We start from the raw sequence: 18,119 nt of genomic DNA, 5'->3' as shown, positions 1-18,119 counted from the left end.
AAGAAATTGCAAACAGGTATGGCATTAAACAATGAAGAAATATCTCTAGGTCAATAATCAAATCAATAAATCTGTGACATTGATCATGGGATTCTTTGACAGATGGTCAGATGTTCTTCTTTCATTGAAGCTTAAGATGCTCTTTGCATCGTCTCAGATCATGCTGGAGATCGTTCACACGCTAGTGGAGTTCATGCCGCTCAATTGCTGCAGTCATTAAAGCATTTTACATATTCATGCAGATTTTTCAAATGCTCTAATTTTTTATTCAAATTGTCATGCTGATAATTTTGAGAAAAAAGAGAAAAAAAATGCAAAATAGAAGCATTTTAGTCTCAGTGGTCTCACTGTATATTTACACATGCTATAACTGCTATAACGCAACGCTAAAGCACATTTGGATTGAACTGAAACAAAGAAACCTTTTGGAGTGATGATTAGATTACAATAATTTAGCTACATCCTTGGCCTGTTGTTACTGCTAGCAACCAAGCAAACAGTGAACGGCTGGCCATTATCCTCTCTGCTGTGGGTCTGAGTCAGCACAAATTATGCAAATATACAATTTCACTGGTCTCACATGGAATATTCATAAAGGATATATTTCCAAATCAAAGGAACCAGTCTCGCAGACTAGAACGTCTCAGGTTACGTAAGTAACCATGGTTCCCTGAGAAGGGAATGAGACACTGCGGGGTAGCTATGGGGAACGCCTCCAGCGTGACCGTTGTCTGAAGCATATATGTAAACACACCAATGCTATTGGCTGGCGACAGCCTATGACGTCATCACCGGCGCGACCACAGTATAAAAGGGTGCCAGGAGAACACGTCATCCGCTTCTTCGTCTGAAGCTTACGTCCGAAGCATGGCAGGAGACTAGAGGACGCAGTGTCTCGTTCCCTTCTCAGGGAACCATGGTTACATAAGTAACCTGAGACGTTCCCTTCCGAGGGAATTTTGAAATGCATCCTCTAGGGGTCGCTATGGGGAACGGTATACCCACGCCACCATGCTGAGGGGAGTGCATGCTAAACTGAGGCTATCACTAAGTACCAACTCAACCAAATCAGAGGAGCTGCCCCAGGACGTTTCTGACGGCTGTTAGTGATATGATCCCATACGGCCAAAAGGCCCGAGCTGTGCCAAAAAACTTACCTGCAAGGGCTGGCTTATGAAAAACCCAAGCCCACGGCAAAGCTCAAGGCTTGGAATCATAAAGAAAGGATTCCTTTAAGGGGATACAACCAAGAACCAGGGCTGGCAAAAACCCATATCCTGCCTTGTAAAACAGGGACTACTTCCCGCTCTGAGAGTATAAAATACCCAGGGGACTTAGTAGCAACACCATGTCTACAAAGTGTGTACACGGAGAGTGGGGCCCAAGGTAAAACTGGGGCCAGAACCAACTCAGAGAAAGGGGATGATGTCAGCATCGCGCCACCCTTACCCAACAAGGGTTTTTAAAAAAGGTGCACAAAGACTAGCGTGTACACCTGCCATGAATATGGACTAGAAAAAGTGCCCAAAGAACTAGCGTGAGCACTTACCATAGATATGGATTTAGAAATACCATTACTAAAGCCACAGCAACCACGCTCAGGAGGGAGCGGCGTGCTCATAGAAACCCCTCGGAAAAGAGGGAGCACTACCAAGCTCAACCATGCAGGTATCAACAGAGATACAGCAGAAGAGTGAAGCCCAGGAAATCCGGGGCCTAAATCCACTCAGAGAAAGGAGACGAAGTAGATCGCGTCACCGTTACCATAAAGGATTTTAGAAAAGTGCGCAAAAGCCCAGCGTGCACAGCTACCATGATTATGGAATTTAAAGAAATGCACAGAGAGCTAGCGTGTGCCCTTAACTATAGCGGCAAAAACCCCCAGGAGCAAGATTCTCGACTCTCCGCAGAGAGGAGAAACAGTCGTCCCATCCAGATTGTAATGACCCATCCGCAGAGAGGGGATCACCATGCTCAGAATGCAGATAGAACTCCAATAGGGGGAGCTGCAAACTCCCACCATAGAAATAATTGACCAAGGAAGTCACAAAAAGACTTTACTACTTGGTGTGCATAATATGATTATGGGAGCAGCGCTCTCGATCCTAGGCTGAGGCAAAAAAATCCCAGCTCAGGTCTAAAGAGGCCCCTCAAGGCGAGACTGAGCAACCCTCAAAGGCCCGCAGTTCCTGAGGTTGCAGTACTCATACTGAGGACATGAATGACCAAGGAGGCTTCTCGGGGAAGCCTACCAACTCAGAGTCGAAGTCCAGCCAGCACGGGGTTTACAAGCCATCAGGATCCTGCCAGCCAGCATAAGTGATGTATCCTCAGCGAGGCTCACTGGAAGAGAAAGGAAATGCTTCCATCTAAGAATGAAACAGTATAACATACATGTTAGAAAAAGGAATCTCAGCGGAGACTGAGATATTAAAACAACACAGGACAAGAGGAACTGCAATTCAAAAAACTAGTCAAGGCTAGCAAAGAAGACATGGATCATACTCACTAGGGCTGCACAATTAATCAAAATTCTAATCGCGATTACAATTATGGATGCCACAATTACGTAATCGTTCAAAGCGGCAATTAATCGTTCAAAGTCCACTTATGTTATTCTATGTGCTTAAGATGCGTTTTTTTTCTACATGTTATCTTAAGGGTTTTTCCATTGTTTTAATTTTAGTTTTAGTATAACACTATAATACCATTCATATTTTTATGAATATTTTTTTATAATTTAAGAAGAAACCAATCTGATGTATAGTTGACATTTGAGGCTTAATACTATAGAAAAGCACTAAAAGTTTTTCAGTTAGAGTGTTTTCAGCTTGTTTATTTTCATATAAAAATACGGCATGCAGGTGCATCAAACAATGGTATAAACATCATTCAATGTAAATTGTGATAATCGTAATAATCGCAATTACAATTTCAAGGGAATAATCGACAATAATGATTTTTGTCATAATCGTGCAGCCCTAATACTCACCCACCATGGCTCACACACCTGTCTCCCCCGGACTTTCAGTAGGTAGTTCTATGAGACATAGAAACTTACCGGAACATCATTGGTCCAGACTGTAATGCCGGTTGCATGGAGGTTCTTACCATGATTAGGGCAGGAAAGGGTTAACAGGGGAATTGGGGGAGGAAGATGAGGGTAGATGTAAATACCGTAAGAGGGAGTTTTGGGAACACCTTGTCTGGATCACCTCCTTCAGGTCTTGCCTCTGACCCCTCGACTCGCGCCGCCTTCTAGACCTGCCCGCAGGCGGAGGAGGGGCACGAGTCACGACACTAGCCTTCTGAACCTGTCTTTGGTCCTTAGACCAAGACAGGCTAGGACCCCTTTGTTCGGGCTGAGACCTGGGCCTTCGTGGGATGAAGGACTTAAAAGCAGCTGAGCACGCCCTCGCCTCCTTAAACTTCTCGATAACCGTCTCGACGGAAGTGCCGAAAAGTTTAGAAGGAGAGACCGGCGCATCACAGAGAAAGCCCCTCTCCTTCGCCCCGATGTCAGCCAGGTTCACCCACAGATGTCTCTCCATTACCACCATAGCCGCCATAGATTTGCCCATGGCAGTAGCGGTCTGTTTGGTGGCACGGAGAGTGAGATCCGTAGTGCGGCGCAGGTCAGACACTTCTTCAGGGGAAAGACCCTGACCTTTATCCAGGTCTTTCAGCAGGTCAGCCTGGTAGGCTTGCAAAATTGCCATGGTATGCAATGAAGTCGCCGCCTGACCTGCTGCTGCGTACACCCTGCCATTCAGACAAGATGTCATTTGAAGGGCTCTGGATGGCAAGGAGGGAGTCTTAAGAGAGGATGTCTCTCCCATAGCGAGATAGCAGGCTCATTCTCTTCAATGGGGGGTACCCTCTCATATCCGCTCTTGCGCATCCCCTCCACGTTGGCATAACTAGTCTGATGAAACCGGTGGATGCGCGAAGAGAACGGATTTTTCCAAGTCTTCTCAATCTCCACATGAAGATCAGGAAGAAATGGAAGGCTCACCTGAGCTGGAGGGTTCTGATCAGAAAGATAGCGCTCATAGACCCGACCGCGAGACGCCACCCTTCTAGTCCGCTTCCACGGCAAGTCAAGCCTTGCCGTGGCGCGTTCCATAACCTCAAGCAGCTCCTCATACGCAGGGCAGGAGGTTTGAGAGGACTCAGTCTCAACTTCCTCGTCCACCTCTGACATCTCCTGCTCTTCCTGGCCGGGAGCCAGCAGAGCACTAGCCGCTTGATTGGATGACGTCAGAGAAATAACATCATCCTCCAGCAGCTCACTCTCGTCCATGACCGATGAACGAGAAAGGGAAAGCCCCTTCTTTAATTCATCGGCCAGGTCCACCTGAGACCCCCATGAGCTCAGTTTCCTCTGTGCCTCAGCAACGGCCGGTCCTGAGCCCTGAGGAACCGATGGCTGACCCTCTTTCCTCGAAAAAAGGGCCAAACGAGAGCGGAACTTCCTCATGGAAAAAAAGCTCACAATGAACGCATGCTGCCCCCTCAAGGACATCACGCGCGTGCTCTTCACCCAAACATATGACGCAAAGGTCGTGTGTGTCATCGGGGGTCAGATAACGCAGACACAGATCCACACATCTCCTAAACGCCTTGCTAGTGCTAGTGCTTGCCATAATAGTAACAAACAGAAACAGCGTTCTTACCAGAATGCACTTCAAACAAAACAGGCTCTGAAGACGAAGAAGAGGATGACGTGTTCTCCTGGCTCCCTTTTATACTGTGGTCACGCCGGTGATGACGTCATAGGCTGTCGCCGGCCAATAGCATTGGTGTGTTTACATGTATGCTTCAGACACCGGTCACGCTGGAGGCGTTCCCCATAGCGACCCCTAGAGGGCGCAGTTCGAAGTTCCCTCGGAAGGGAACATGTTCTTTCTTTTTTTCTTTCTTTTGACCTCGCGACCTTTCTTTGTTTCTTTGACCTTTTTTCATTTGTTCTTTCATTCTTTCGACTTTTCATTTATTTATTTCTTTTGACCTTTCAACCTTTCATTCAGGATATATTTGCAAATCAATGGAACCAGACTAGCAGACTAGAGCATGTTTTCTTTCTTTCTTCATAGACTGTCGCTGGCCAATAGCATTGGTGTGTTTACATATATGCTTCAGACACTGGTCACGCTGGAGGTGTTCCCCATAGCGACCCCTAGAGGGCGCAGTTCGAAGTTCCCTCGGAAGGGAACATGTTCTTTCTTTCTTTCTTTCTTTCTTTCTTTCTTTCTTTCTTTCTTTCTTTCTTTCTTTCTTTCTTTCTTTCTTTCTTTCTTTCTTTCTTTCTTTCTTTCTTTCTTTCTTTCTTTCTTTCTTTCTTTCTTTCTTTCTTTCTTTCTTTCTTTCTTTCTTTCTTTCGACCTTTCGACCTTTCAACCTTTCATTTGTTATTTCTTTCTTTTGACCTTTCAACCTTTCATTCAGGATATATTTGCAAATCAAAGGAACCAGTCTCGCAGACTAGAACATATTCTTTCTTTCTTTCTTTGTTTTTTTCCCCGTTTTTTTTTTCTTTTGTTCCTATTTTATTTCTGCATTCATATTTCAAACAGGTGTATATTGTGTCCTTATGGAAAGCAATGGAGCTGAAATATGAGCTATATATTTCCTTTCTTCCCTCATCATCTCAAACCCTAGGCCTTGCGTTTTTGCGTACGTCTGCATACTCATGTCTATACGAATGTGAGAGATATTTTGTGTATGCAAACCCAGAGGTCTCATTTATCCACCTGCACATAAAATGCATCTGATATACTTTTGTGTGTCTTGCTTGTATAAGGAAGTCTGGGAAAACATGAGTAAGCCACACATTTAGCTTCAGGCACACATTGAAGATTCTCCTCAACGGTTGCGATGACAATGGCAGCGGCAACAGAGGAGTAAACGGCAAAAAATAATAAATAATAAAAACTGAAAGCCTCCTGTTGTGGGTTTGCAGGAAAGGAGAGTATCACAATGATGCATATGATTTTCATATTTCAGCCAGACTTTTTGTGATCTCATTCAAGATCCATGCATAAACTTCGGTGAGCCTGGAGAAAGGCTAACAACGTTTCCTTTCTGACTGAAATAACATCAAAGGATCTCATCCCTGAGTGAAAGAGAGTGTGAGTGTGTGTTGTTGAGTGTCTCAGTGGTTGTATGTATCTCATCTTGTTTGTGTTTTATGATGTTTGGTTTCCATGAATGATGCCATAGCAATGATTATAATCAAGGAAATGCTTTAGGAAGGGAAGGACAGGCTGTTTCTCTGTTTTATACATACACACACAGTCTTTTTTGACACTATTGCCCTTTGAAATTTGCGTGCTACTTCTATTCTTGTTTTCACATTAACGCTTCATTTGCTCATCAGCGCCGAGTAATAAAATTAGCCAGACTATACATGTCAGTTCAGTTAATTAGGATAGGTTTTGTTTGTCTTTGCAATGATTAAAGCAACCCTTTTTGTATTTCCAAAGGTTTGAGAAGTGATCCAGAATATTCCACATGGCTGCTTCCCAGTAGCCTGGTTCTTTCAGTAAGATGGTGATTTAGAATGAGCTCTATGAGCTTCTCGACTGATTGGGAATGCGGCCATGAGTCACGTCTCTGTTCTGTGTTCATTACTCTAATGCTCCCCAGCTTCACACTGCTGATCAAAACCTCACGTTCAGTCGCAGAGCTGTTCAACAGAGGGGTGAGAAGCCCACTGGGTCTTCCGGCATGCTGAAAGAAGCGGAACCGGCACATTTTGTTGGCATGATGCTGTATCGTACTTGTTAATCGTTGCGTAATTGGTTATTTGTTAGATGGTGTGATATTTCTTCTTTTGATCACAATGGCTGGCAAAACAAGGCTGGATGTGTTGGGAGAATAGACAAATGTTGATCATAGTACGTCAACACATAGGTTATCCAGATGTGTACCCGGTTCACTGGTATTGATTTTATATTAGGTCCTTGTCTAATTTAATTAGGCAATGAAATTATGACTTTTCATTTAATCGTTCTTTATGTGACAAACACATGGCATTTGCTTACATTACTGCTGCCAAGTTATTATCCGACTCTGGTTCAAATTATAAATCTGGCATACTATGAGTATATGAGTCACAAGATTGTACTGATGGGGGACGCAAATAGCATAGCAGACTGGTAACACTTTATTTTAAGGACCAATTCTCACTAACTAGTTGCTTGTTAGCATGCATATTACTAGCATATTGGCTGTTTATTAGTACTTATGAAGCATATGTTAATGCCTTATTCTGCATGGCCATATTTTAGATTTCTTACGCTCTAAAAAATACTGGGTTGTTTCTTTGGGTCAAATATGGACTAACCCAACTTTTGGGTTATAAATTTAATGTAAAAAATGTAAAACCCAACAGCTGGTTGGACCCAAAGTTAGGTTGAAACAACCCAGCGTTTTTTAGAGTGTAATCTGACCCCATACCTAAACTTAACAACTACCTTACTAACTATTAATAAGCAGATTTTCCATCTTTGGAATAGCAAAATAAAAATAGGATTATGTCCCGAAACTTTTCATAAACTTTCTGTTATAGACGTCCAAGGCTATGTCCAATTATTTGGCACAAAAATTGATGTCTCTTGCAGTAGAACTAAACATGGTTTGTGCAGTGAATTATTGTCTTGCATCTGTTTTCTTTTTAAATATTTATTATTATTTAAATGTACTGTTATTATTTATTTAATAAATAAATTGTATTAACATTATCATTATTATTATTTTTAAATGCATATTTTTGTTGGCAAAACACAAATTCCCATCCTCTCCTGGGCTACCTCAGCATCCAAAAATTCAATTACAAACAGTTGTCATATTTTCAAACATTTAAGCATAACACATTTCTATCAGTGTTTTCTGTCAACTGTGATAATGCATTATTATATTTCAGAAAAAAAAATATACCAGATTTTTTTAGTTTCCAGTTGCAGAAATATTTAACCAGTGTTATGCATTTTTATGTTTATTAGTGTATCATGTTGTTCCCTTAGAAATATGCTGCATTGAAAAATCTGTATGCTTCATGTGAGGAGCTCAAAGTCACTGCCTATGTATAGTTTCAAATCACTTACTTATGAGGTTTCATTTCAGCCTATGTAGGCCGTAGACACCAACTGACTCACTAGGTATTGGAACAAAGCCAGTGACACAGTATCATAAATGTCTATAACTAGCACAAAATCATTATAGTGATTCACCGTTGCATGAAGTCACACAGATAAATGTACGGAAGCATACGCACACTCGGCCTCCCACTCAATCACATGTTAATAGAAAGAGCAGGTCGGTTCCCCGGCTCACTCACGCACATGGTTGCAACCACAGCCAGTTGCTCGCTGTTATCACGATTTTTTCAGCCTCCTACACGCACACACAGTCCTGTAGATGAGAGAACAGCAGCATCGTCTTTAGTCTGGGATTTATCACGACTCATATCTCTTGGTACACACATACACACACACACACACACACTCCGTAGGCAGCTGAATGTCTGTACCCAGTCTGAGGCTCTGCTCTAATTCTGATTGAGTAACAAGTGAGGTAATGAGCGAGACATCGCTAGCTCTGCAACTGTGTCTCTTTAAGCCTTGCTTTGAGACAATAGGGCCAACTGCTGCGTTTACCCACAATACATCAGAACCCTCTGTATCACAACAGTCTGCACTAAATCTTAACGTATGGATTTATGTTCTGATTAAATACTCTGTAATCTGCTCATTTCTGCGGTATTTATCATCTGAAGCCTTCTAAATACCCATAAGCCTTGGAATTTACCTGTGTGGATGGGTGGGAATGTATAATGGAAATAACAGAGGCATCTGAAGATGAATATAATGTTTCGTGCTGCTTTCTCAGTGCCCTTAAATAAGTGATGAAGATTCTGGAACAGGTCTCTCATGTCCTTACAAGATTGTAGCGTGTGTCATTTCACTGACAGTACTGGGTACAGTGCATTCCGAAGCCATTTGTAGCTGCGCCATATTTCAGCATGGCTGGATTGTCTGACAACAGAAGTGAGAACAGTACATTCTCACTCTTGCATCTCTGTGTTCAGCTGTGGCTCTGAGATTTGTTAAGGGATAATAAAGAGTCAAAAGAGCTTCATTTTTCTTTTCCTTTGTGGGGTTTTTGAAGTCCTTTTTTCACAGTATGAGCAGACACTTAAGCTCAAAAGGGCAGTATATCACAAATGTCAAACTAAGAATATTGATCTGGAAGGCGTTTTTGCCCCTTATACACTTACATTCCCCATACACCCCATAAACTGATCTGGCAATAGAGCTCTTTTAACATTATCCAAACAATAGAGTATATTCATTAGGAGAACACAGCTGTGCCGTGTGTATTTGTTTTTCAGGATTTTGTTGTAAGTGAGCATCTGCTGAGATTTTAACCTGGCTTGTTTGTTTGTTTTTGAGTGTGTGTGTGTTTGTGTGTGGATTTTCTTCTATAAAATTATTTTTAAAATTAGTCTCTTGTGCTCACCAAGGCTGCAATTACACACAATATGAAAAAAAAATCAATTTAAATAACTATGTTGTATTATAATATATATTTAAAAAAATCTAATTTAGCAAAAACATTATGTTATAACAACATGTCTGCTACTCTGTATTCCAGCTGAAGCTTCAATAATGCATTTCCTTGGGACATTTTATAGAAAACTGAATCAATTAAATGTTTTGCAGTTATTAATTTATGCATGAACAACTTGTTCTCAGGCAAAGTATAGAACTCAGAGCGCAGAATCAGCTCAGCAGTCGGGATGCGTTATGCTTTGAAGAACAGCATTGAAGGACATATTGAATGACAATTCCATTTGAGACCATAGAAGTTTGAAGTACATATGAATTTAATTAGAAGAGAAATGAATTTCTCTCAAATAAATTAGTTTCCTAAGCATTTTCCATTTTCCATAGAGGGCTATTAACTGAAATACATCATTGCAAGATCACAAAATTTGATTCTATGGCTGTCCTACACCAGCATGCACCAGAATCTGTCCAGACGCAAACAGATTCAAAGCGTGTCCACAAACACTTGGGCCGTTTCTGAGTTCAGCTACTGGAAACTAATGCATTGGAATTTATAGATCCGCATGCATTCTGATTTCTCACGAATACATACAGATGTGAATAAAAGTCATGACTTCACCACAAGAAGCCAAGAATCTGCAGCTGGGAATCTTTTTTAGGTCTAAATTTATTCAAACCCATGTCTTTTACCAGCACAAACACAAACAATAGCACTCACACACTCTCTCTCACGCTCTCGTTCTGTCTTACACAAACACGAGCCTGAAATAGGCACTGAAATGGGCACACGCAAACACAATGTCAGACAATTACGCTCCCAGTGATATCACACTGATACATCAGCTATTGCCTCAGGTTCGATAAACCCCTTCGTGCCAGGGATTTAGTCAGCCTTGGTGTGTACTCTTCCGTTGCTATAGCGACCTTGTCTTTGTGAGATCCACAAAAGCCCATAATACTCTGCAGACCGTATATCTGCCCTACAGAATCTGTCTCTCATTTAGTCTCACACAATCCACACACACAGCGCGTAACGCAACCCTCCTGCTCTGTGGCTGGGCCGCTCTCCTGCCATTGAACTTTTATTGAGAGAAAAATAAAGACTTTTTATATTTGGAAAATCGACATGTGAAATGTTTACACACAAACAATATTGTTCCATATATATATATATATATACAGTGGGTACGGAAAGTATTCAGACCCCCTTAAATTTTTCACTCTTTGTTATATTGCAGCCATTTGCTAAAATCATTTAAGTTAATTTTTTTTCCTCATTAATGTACACACGGCACCCCATATTGACAGAAAAACACAGAATCGTTGACATTTTTGCAGATTTATTAAAAAAGAAAAACTGAAATATCACATGGTCCTAAGTATTCAGACCCTTTGCTGTGACACTCATATATTTAACTCAGGTGCTGTCCATTTCTTCTGATCAGCCTTGAGATGGTTCTACACCTTCATTTGAGTCCAGCTGTGTTTGATCAATATAACAAAGAGTGAAAAATTGAAGGGGGTCTGAATACTTTCCGTACCCACTGTATATATATATAAAAACTCTAACGTAATAATTATTGTGCCATTGCTGCTTTCTGTGTATATCTCACTCTATGTCTCTTTTCCAGCATGAAGGGCCTTGACCTGCAGCTGTGCGTGGTCACGCGTGAGATGGAGAGCGTGAAGGCGGAGAAAAAAACAGCGATTACAGAGCTGGAAAACGAGCGCACTTGCCGCCTGCACTTTAGGTAAGGAAATGAGGGAACAATGGCGCAAGAGAGACAAAAGAACAAGCGTAGCAGATCTCATAGGGTCGTGAGTGCGTGTGTGGAGTGTCTGCAGTAGCCACGGCACGACAGGAAGAGCTCTGCAGATGGGAAACAACTCTGTGCGTGTGTGAGTACACTTGTGGGTGTTTGCAGGCACAAGTGTGAGAAAAAAAAAACGGTGAAAAGGGAAGGAAAACTAAAAAGAGAACAAGCGTACATTGATTTGAGCAGAATAGATTTATGTGTAGCTGTATACTGGGATTAACTACATGGGAAAAAAAAGACAAAATCTCAAAATCTTTTGATGTTTTTTCAGGAAAGACTGTTATTATGCCTGACCATTGAATTTCTTATTTCAGTCAGATTACTTGACTATAGCAGTAGTATAAATCATACACTAGTCTAATTGCAAATCAAAATGATTGACTGACATTTCTCCCCCAGGCTTGGCAGGCTTTCAGAAGCAGAATTAACATGTTTTATTGGTATGGTAAAATAGGGTTTATAATACTAAAAACATAAAAAAATACACATAAAAGACAATTACTAAAAGCATTGAAGGTGACATATCATGTAAATCTGACCTGTTCTCGTGTTTAAGTGCTATAATTGTGTCCCTGGTGCATCTACCAATCCAGAAAACATGAAAAAGAACAACCCAAGTAAGCCACGGTAAGCCATTCTCTGCAAGCTTGTGAAAAACAAGTTGCTCAGATCTTGCCCCTTAATCTGTAAGTTTCCACCTACGGTGACTCCATTGTGTTTTTGCAAGTGACAACGGTGTACCAGTTCTAATGCCATGGCGAAAGTTCAAGCAAAGCATGCTAACTTTTCTGTCTTTGGCTGCACTGACGAGCACAAAACACAAAAGTCCCAGCCTAAGAGGAGACAAGAGAGCAATGGATTTGTTGATTTATTTACTGTATATTACGCTGCTGACACACAGATCTAATATAAACATGTAACACAAAATACAAAAATTTGTTTCCCAGCTGTTTACCTACACATAACCAAATGTTTTTGTAACTCATGTGTGTTAAGCGCAATAAGACATGAAAGAGAACTTAGTTTAGTACTCACATGCCATGTGACAGCTGCTTTCTGTGCGCTCAGAAAACCATATATCAGAAGTTTAAACTAATGTGGTTTAAAATGCATGATTTCGGTGCAATAGACTTGATAATCAAAACCAAATAGATGTTTTTTTTTTAGCAGAGTATCTGAGGAACGAGCTGTAAAGGCACACAGCGGCCAGTATTGGTACTGCATATTATGCTGCTGTCACTTAATACACTGATCTAATATAGAATTTCGATTTCTTTCCCAGCTGTTTAACTTCACAGACATAACCGACTGTGTTTTTGTAACTTAATCGTGTTTTTAACATAAACTTGTGTGTGAAAGAGAACTTTTAGTACTCACATGCGTGTGACAGCCGCTGTTCGCGTGCTACGGATGTGTGCGTCCAGAAAAACGTATATCAGAAATTTAAACTGATATGGCTTTAAAACGCGTGATTTCAGCGCGATATACATGATGATCAAAACCAAATGGATGTTTTTTGGCAGAGATCTGAGATACGAGCTAAAATTGCAGCCCTGTTCTGGGAAAGAGGGCGGGGAGCAGCAGCTCATTTGCATTTAAAGAGAAATGGACTAAAACAGCCTGTTTCTGCTTCCACTCAAAATAGGCATTTTCAAAACGATATAATAAATCATCTGTGGGGTATTTTGAGCTAAAACATACACATTCTGGGGACACCTGAGATGTATATTACATATAACAGTCGCATTGATTCGCGATGGGACCGACGCTGATGGCTGCCTCCGTGGCGTGCTCCGCAGTTGTTTTTATACAGAGGGTAGTCCGGACTGCTGAGCGAATCATTGGTACAACCCTCCCTTCTCTTCAAGAACTGTACTCATCCAGAGTGAGCAAAAGGGCTGGCAAAATCACTCTGGACCCCTCACATCCAGCACACTCCCTCTTTGAACTGTTGCCATCTGGTCGACGCTACAGAGCTCTGAGCACCAGAACGGCCAGACACAGGAACAGTTTCTTCCCTCAGGCAATCCATCTCATGAACACTTGACAATAACTGTGGAACACACACTATATATTCACTCATACACTTATTTATCTAACACACATATTTCAATTTGCACATAATATACCTGTACATACAACTGTCTATTGTTATATACCTGTACATACAATTGTCGATTTGTATATTTTTATTCCTTATTTACTTGTTCTATTTTTTATTTTTTATTTATTTTTATTTTTTATTATCTGTGTTTTTTTGTTCTGTCACTGTCATTCTGTTGCACTGTGGAAGCTTCTGTCACGAAAACAAATTCCTCGTATGTGTAAACATACCTGGCAATAAAGCTCATTCTGATTCTGATTCTGATATTGTAAAAAAGGAACATTATAGGTCTCCTTTAATAAATTATATTATTTTAATAAACTTTGATAAACATTTAAAATTATTAAACATAATAGTAATAGTGTGCATTATACAGTAATATTATATACTTTTAATAATTGACAAAACAAACAAACAAACAAACAAACAGAGTGAATAGATGTATCATCCCGAATGTATTTATTTTATACTGTATATTCATTTGTAGTTTTATATATTTGAAGGAAGTATCTTATGGTCAACAAGCTGCATGTGATCAAAATACAGTAAAAAAAGAGTAATATTGTGTAATATTATTACAGTACAATTTAAAATATCTGTTATATTTTAAAATGTAATTTATTCTTGTGATGGCAAAGCTAAATTTTCAGTATCCATTTTCAGCATAATGGATTTTCTATACATTTTCCCCATGTTATTCATTCACTTTTAGTTTTTTTGAGGCTTGGTCCTCCTGCTGATATCTGTTGTTTGAGATGTAAACAGTTAATAATCAGATGCTGTGAGAGAAGCTGTCATAAACGACAGAAAGGAGAGAGGTCTCGGTTGGCTGGCAAGTGATAATGCAGTCATGAGCTTTCTGACAGGCATTTCCATCTTCTCCAACCGTCTGTGTGAGTGGCACACATAAAGGCTGCTATGGCGTCATACTGCGAAGTGCTTCCAAGAAAGGTGCCGGTGCTTTGTCCCAATTGATTATTTCAGCTGATGGTTGACACCTGTGCAGGTTTTTGAAATCTCTCAGCAAGTATGACTGAGAGATTTCAAAAACTGATTTCAAAATTGCCAAAACAAAGGTACAATTTTTTTTTTTAAGTATTTTTTTTCTCTCTCATGAAAATATGCTTTCTGGGCTTGGCTTCACACACAAGCACATAAAGACACGCAATGTCACACCCTCATGACCACAAGGTCTTACCAGGCGATTCATTCAATTTCAAAGAAAATGATTGTATCATATTTTATCACCTGTAGAACGAGGAGCTTATTTCCCTGGGTTCCCTTATATGTCATGACCTATTATATAGGAATGTGTGGCGTTGTAGTCTGTAGTGGGTGTTATTATTAAATCTGACTTTCTCAGGATGCCTTTCACATTTCTCAAGAAATAATCAAAGTGCTCTCAGTGCTGTCTAACCTTGCACCCCATCAAAATGTATCCCTTGAAAAACAAAATGTTCTATTCTGTGTTCCTGTGCTAGTGAGGATAGTAATGTTTTATGATGATTAAAGTATTTCTCTCGCTCTCTCACTTTTGGCTGTTCAGAGCTCTGTGGAGTGCAGCTGTAACACTAGTGATGTGTTGCACTCTTGTCAAACACTGGAACATAACACTCAACTTTCAGATAATTCAGTTTTGATCCCATTTGTGAAATTACATTTTATCAGCCAACACTGAAAAAAACATATGCTAGATTTACTTAAAAATATAGTGCATAATTTTTGCATCCCTCTTCTTAAGTAAATTTCGCATGGAATTTTAAGCAGTGTTACCTAAAAATCTTTAGTTGGCAATGCTTAAATGTTTGAGTATCCCAGTGAACAGTTTTGCTCAAATGCATTAGCTGGTGTAACACAATATTTTAAGTAGTTTATAATAATAATTTTAAGTTATTTCTACAATAAAAGTCTTGTTCACCCCATTATAAATTTTAAGCTCATTTAGATTGATAATTTTAAGTTTTTGTATTTTAAAATACCTAGGTACTGCTCAATTACTTAAAATTACAACTGGTGAATATTAAATGACTTCTTTATTTTATTCTTTTTTTTTTTTTTACAAATGCAACTTAAACATCTCTTAAAACATTTTCAGCTGTTCAACAATTTACAGATATAGAAACATGTCTGACTTGTTCTAAAATGTAGTTGAATGTTAGTATGTTTGAAATAGTGCACAGTGTGTGTGTGTGTGTGTGTGTGTGTGTGTGTGTGTGTACCTGGTATTCCCTATCATGAGGACCAAATGTCCCAACAAGGATAGTAACATTTCTTTTTGGTCCCCATGAGGAAAACAGCTTATAAATCACTAAAATGATACATATATTTTTTTGAAAATGTAAAAATTCAAAATGTTTTCCTCAGGTTTAGGGGTAGGGGATAGAATTTACAGTTTGTACAGTATAAAAATCATTATTTTCCCCCGAGGTAGGTTTAGGGGACAGAATATTCAATTTGTACAGTATAAAAACCATTATGCCTATAGGAAGTCCCCATAAAACATGGAAAGTAGTGTTTGTGTGTGTTTTTAAGGTGCATGCTGTGTTCTACCATTACACAGGATTTTGATTTGAAAATGACTAAAAATACAGATTACAGAACAACAGTAAACAATCTGTAACAAATAACAGTAAGCATCAACATTCTTTTTTTGATATTTGTGCTGTTTTATGTTTGTGTGTGTGGTATAGAGTGGAGTATGTTGTTTACATAATGTGTGTGGTGTTGTATGCTTGTGCGTTTGAGTGCAGTGAAGTGCTGAGTATGTATTGTGTGGTGTTGTATGCTTGTTGACTTGCATGTGTGAGTTGTGCAATGTTCTGTGGCATTAAAATGCATTTGCAGTATCAACAAGACACTTAACAAGTATTAAAAAAAATAACTCAACATCTTGTTATTCAAAGTTACCCCTTATTTACACTGCACACATCTGCGGCGCATTATGGCTCAGACGAGGTTTTGTTCCATCCTCCACGTGGTGCCACACCAGGAGCATTTCAGAAGCGAAGCGACAGGATTCGCGAGACCACGTGATTTGCCTGTCCTGTTTTTTTTTGTGTGTGTGTGTGTGTGTGTGTGTTCTAATATGATTGGTTAAATGTTTGTTTTGTCCGGTTTAATTCTGTTTATTCCATTCATACAACTCCTGCAATATTGGAGGTGATTGTAACCCTCTTGGAAATGGCAGAAGTCTGCCGGGGAAACACGGGCTCTGAGGCTATACCGTGGACCTTACACATATGGGATCCACTTAGGTCTCACATATGGAATCCAGCCTTGTACCGGTTCTCAAGGATTCATCGAGTGAAGGCCTGGCGCCGGATGTTTCGCCATGTCTGGCTGCCGAGGAGATGGAGGAGCCCAGCCCGCAGCTCTACAAATATCTGTCAGCGAGGTGCCACGAGGTGCCCAAGAGGATGCAACACTCCTAGTAGAGTGAGCTCACAACCTGAGCGGGCAGGGCACACCCTGCAAAGGCTCAAATGGGCCCTGCTGTAGTGGTTTAAGCACTAGAGACAGGTCCCAAGAGGGTATGGAGGGGGGCCGGGGAGGATTTAACCTTCTCGCCCCCCTAAGGAACCTGATGACCAGGTCATGCTTACCTACCGACTTCCCTTCCACGGGGTCATGGTTAGCAGCAATCGCAGCGACATAAACTTTAAGGGTGGAGGGAGTGAGAGGTATCTGGAGAGGCAAAGAGGTCTATCTGAGCGGCTCCGAAACGTCCCAAAATCAGCTGGACCGTCTGGGGATGGAGTCGCCGTACGGTTGAGCAGGCATGGAATGTGAATGGCACGAAGTGACCTCAGAACCTTCCACTTCCAAAAAGAGGAAGTGCCGGGCGAGTTGCGACGGGAGTGCAGACCACCTTGTCGGTTGATGTATGCAACGGTCGCTGTGTTGTCCGTTCGGACCAGCACGTGCTTGCCCCATAAGCGCCCTTTGAGATGGTTCAAGGCAAGGCGCACTGCTAACAACTCTAGGCAATTGATATGCCAGTGCAGATGGGGGCCCGTCCAAACCCCCAACACTTCATGCCCATTGTACGTGGCCCCCCAGCCTGTGGTGGAGGCATCTGTGAACACAACCGCATACCTGGACACCTGTACTATGGGAACTCCTGCCCGTAGAAATGCAGGGTTCGACCACGGGCTTGGCGACAGGCCGGAGTGATAATCACTCGGTGCGTGCCGCGCCCATCTCGGGACTCGGCCGTGAAGCCAGTGCTGAAGCGGCCTCATATGAAGCAGTCCGAGCGGCATTACTGCGGCTGCCATATGCCCCAGGAGCCTCTGAAATTTTTTCAGTGGGGCCACTGTCCTGCGCCTGAAAAATTTCAAGCAGTTCAGCATTGACCGAACATGTTCCTCTGTGAGGCGTGCTGTCAGGTTGACCGAGTCCAACTCCATACCAAGAAAAGAGATCCTCTGCATTGGAGAGATTTTGCTCTTTTCCCAGTTGACCCAAAGTCCCAACTGGCTGAGGTGGCCAATCTCGGGGACGGGTGCATTCGAAAATGAGTTCATGCATCAACATTTTGAATGGTAGCTTGTGAAGGGCCTGGTTCAAAACTTGCAGGCCCAAGATTGGTCGTAACCCACCGCCTTTCTTGGGTACAATGAAGTA

At 41.2% G+C, this 18,119-nt stretch overlaps 1 protein-coding gene across 1 annotated transcript in view; it reads left to right on the top strand.

Moving 5' to 3' along the window:
* Positions 1-18,119, top strand: part of lekr1 (Leucine-, glutamate- and lysine-rich protein 1) — a 161,923-nt gene that overhangs the window by 21,366 nt on the left and 122,438 nt on the right. The window contains exon 4 of the mRNA XM_016471512.1: positions 11,204-11,323. Within this exon, the coding sequence (XP_016326998.1) occupies positions 11,204-11,323 (120 nt within the window). The remainder of the gene's footprint in view (positions 1-11,203; positions 11,324-18,119) is intronic.

This window comes from Sinocyclocheilus anshuiensis, unplaced genomic scaffold (assembly GCF_001515605.1).
Source record: "Sinocyclocheilus anshuiensis isolate Anshui unplaced genomic scaffold, SAMN03320099.WGS_v1.1 scaffold604, whole genome shotgun sequence".
NCBI classification, from domain to species: domain Eukaryota; kingdom Metazoa; phylum Chordata; class Actinopteri; order Cypriniformes; family Cyprinidae; genus Sinocyclocheilus; species Sinocyclocheilus anshuiensis.
This window is presented reverse-complemented; position numbering and strand designations above follow the sequence as displayed.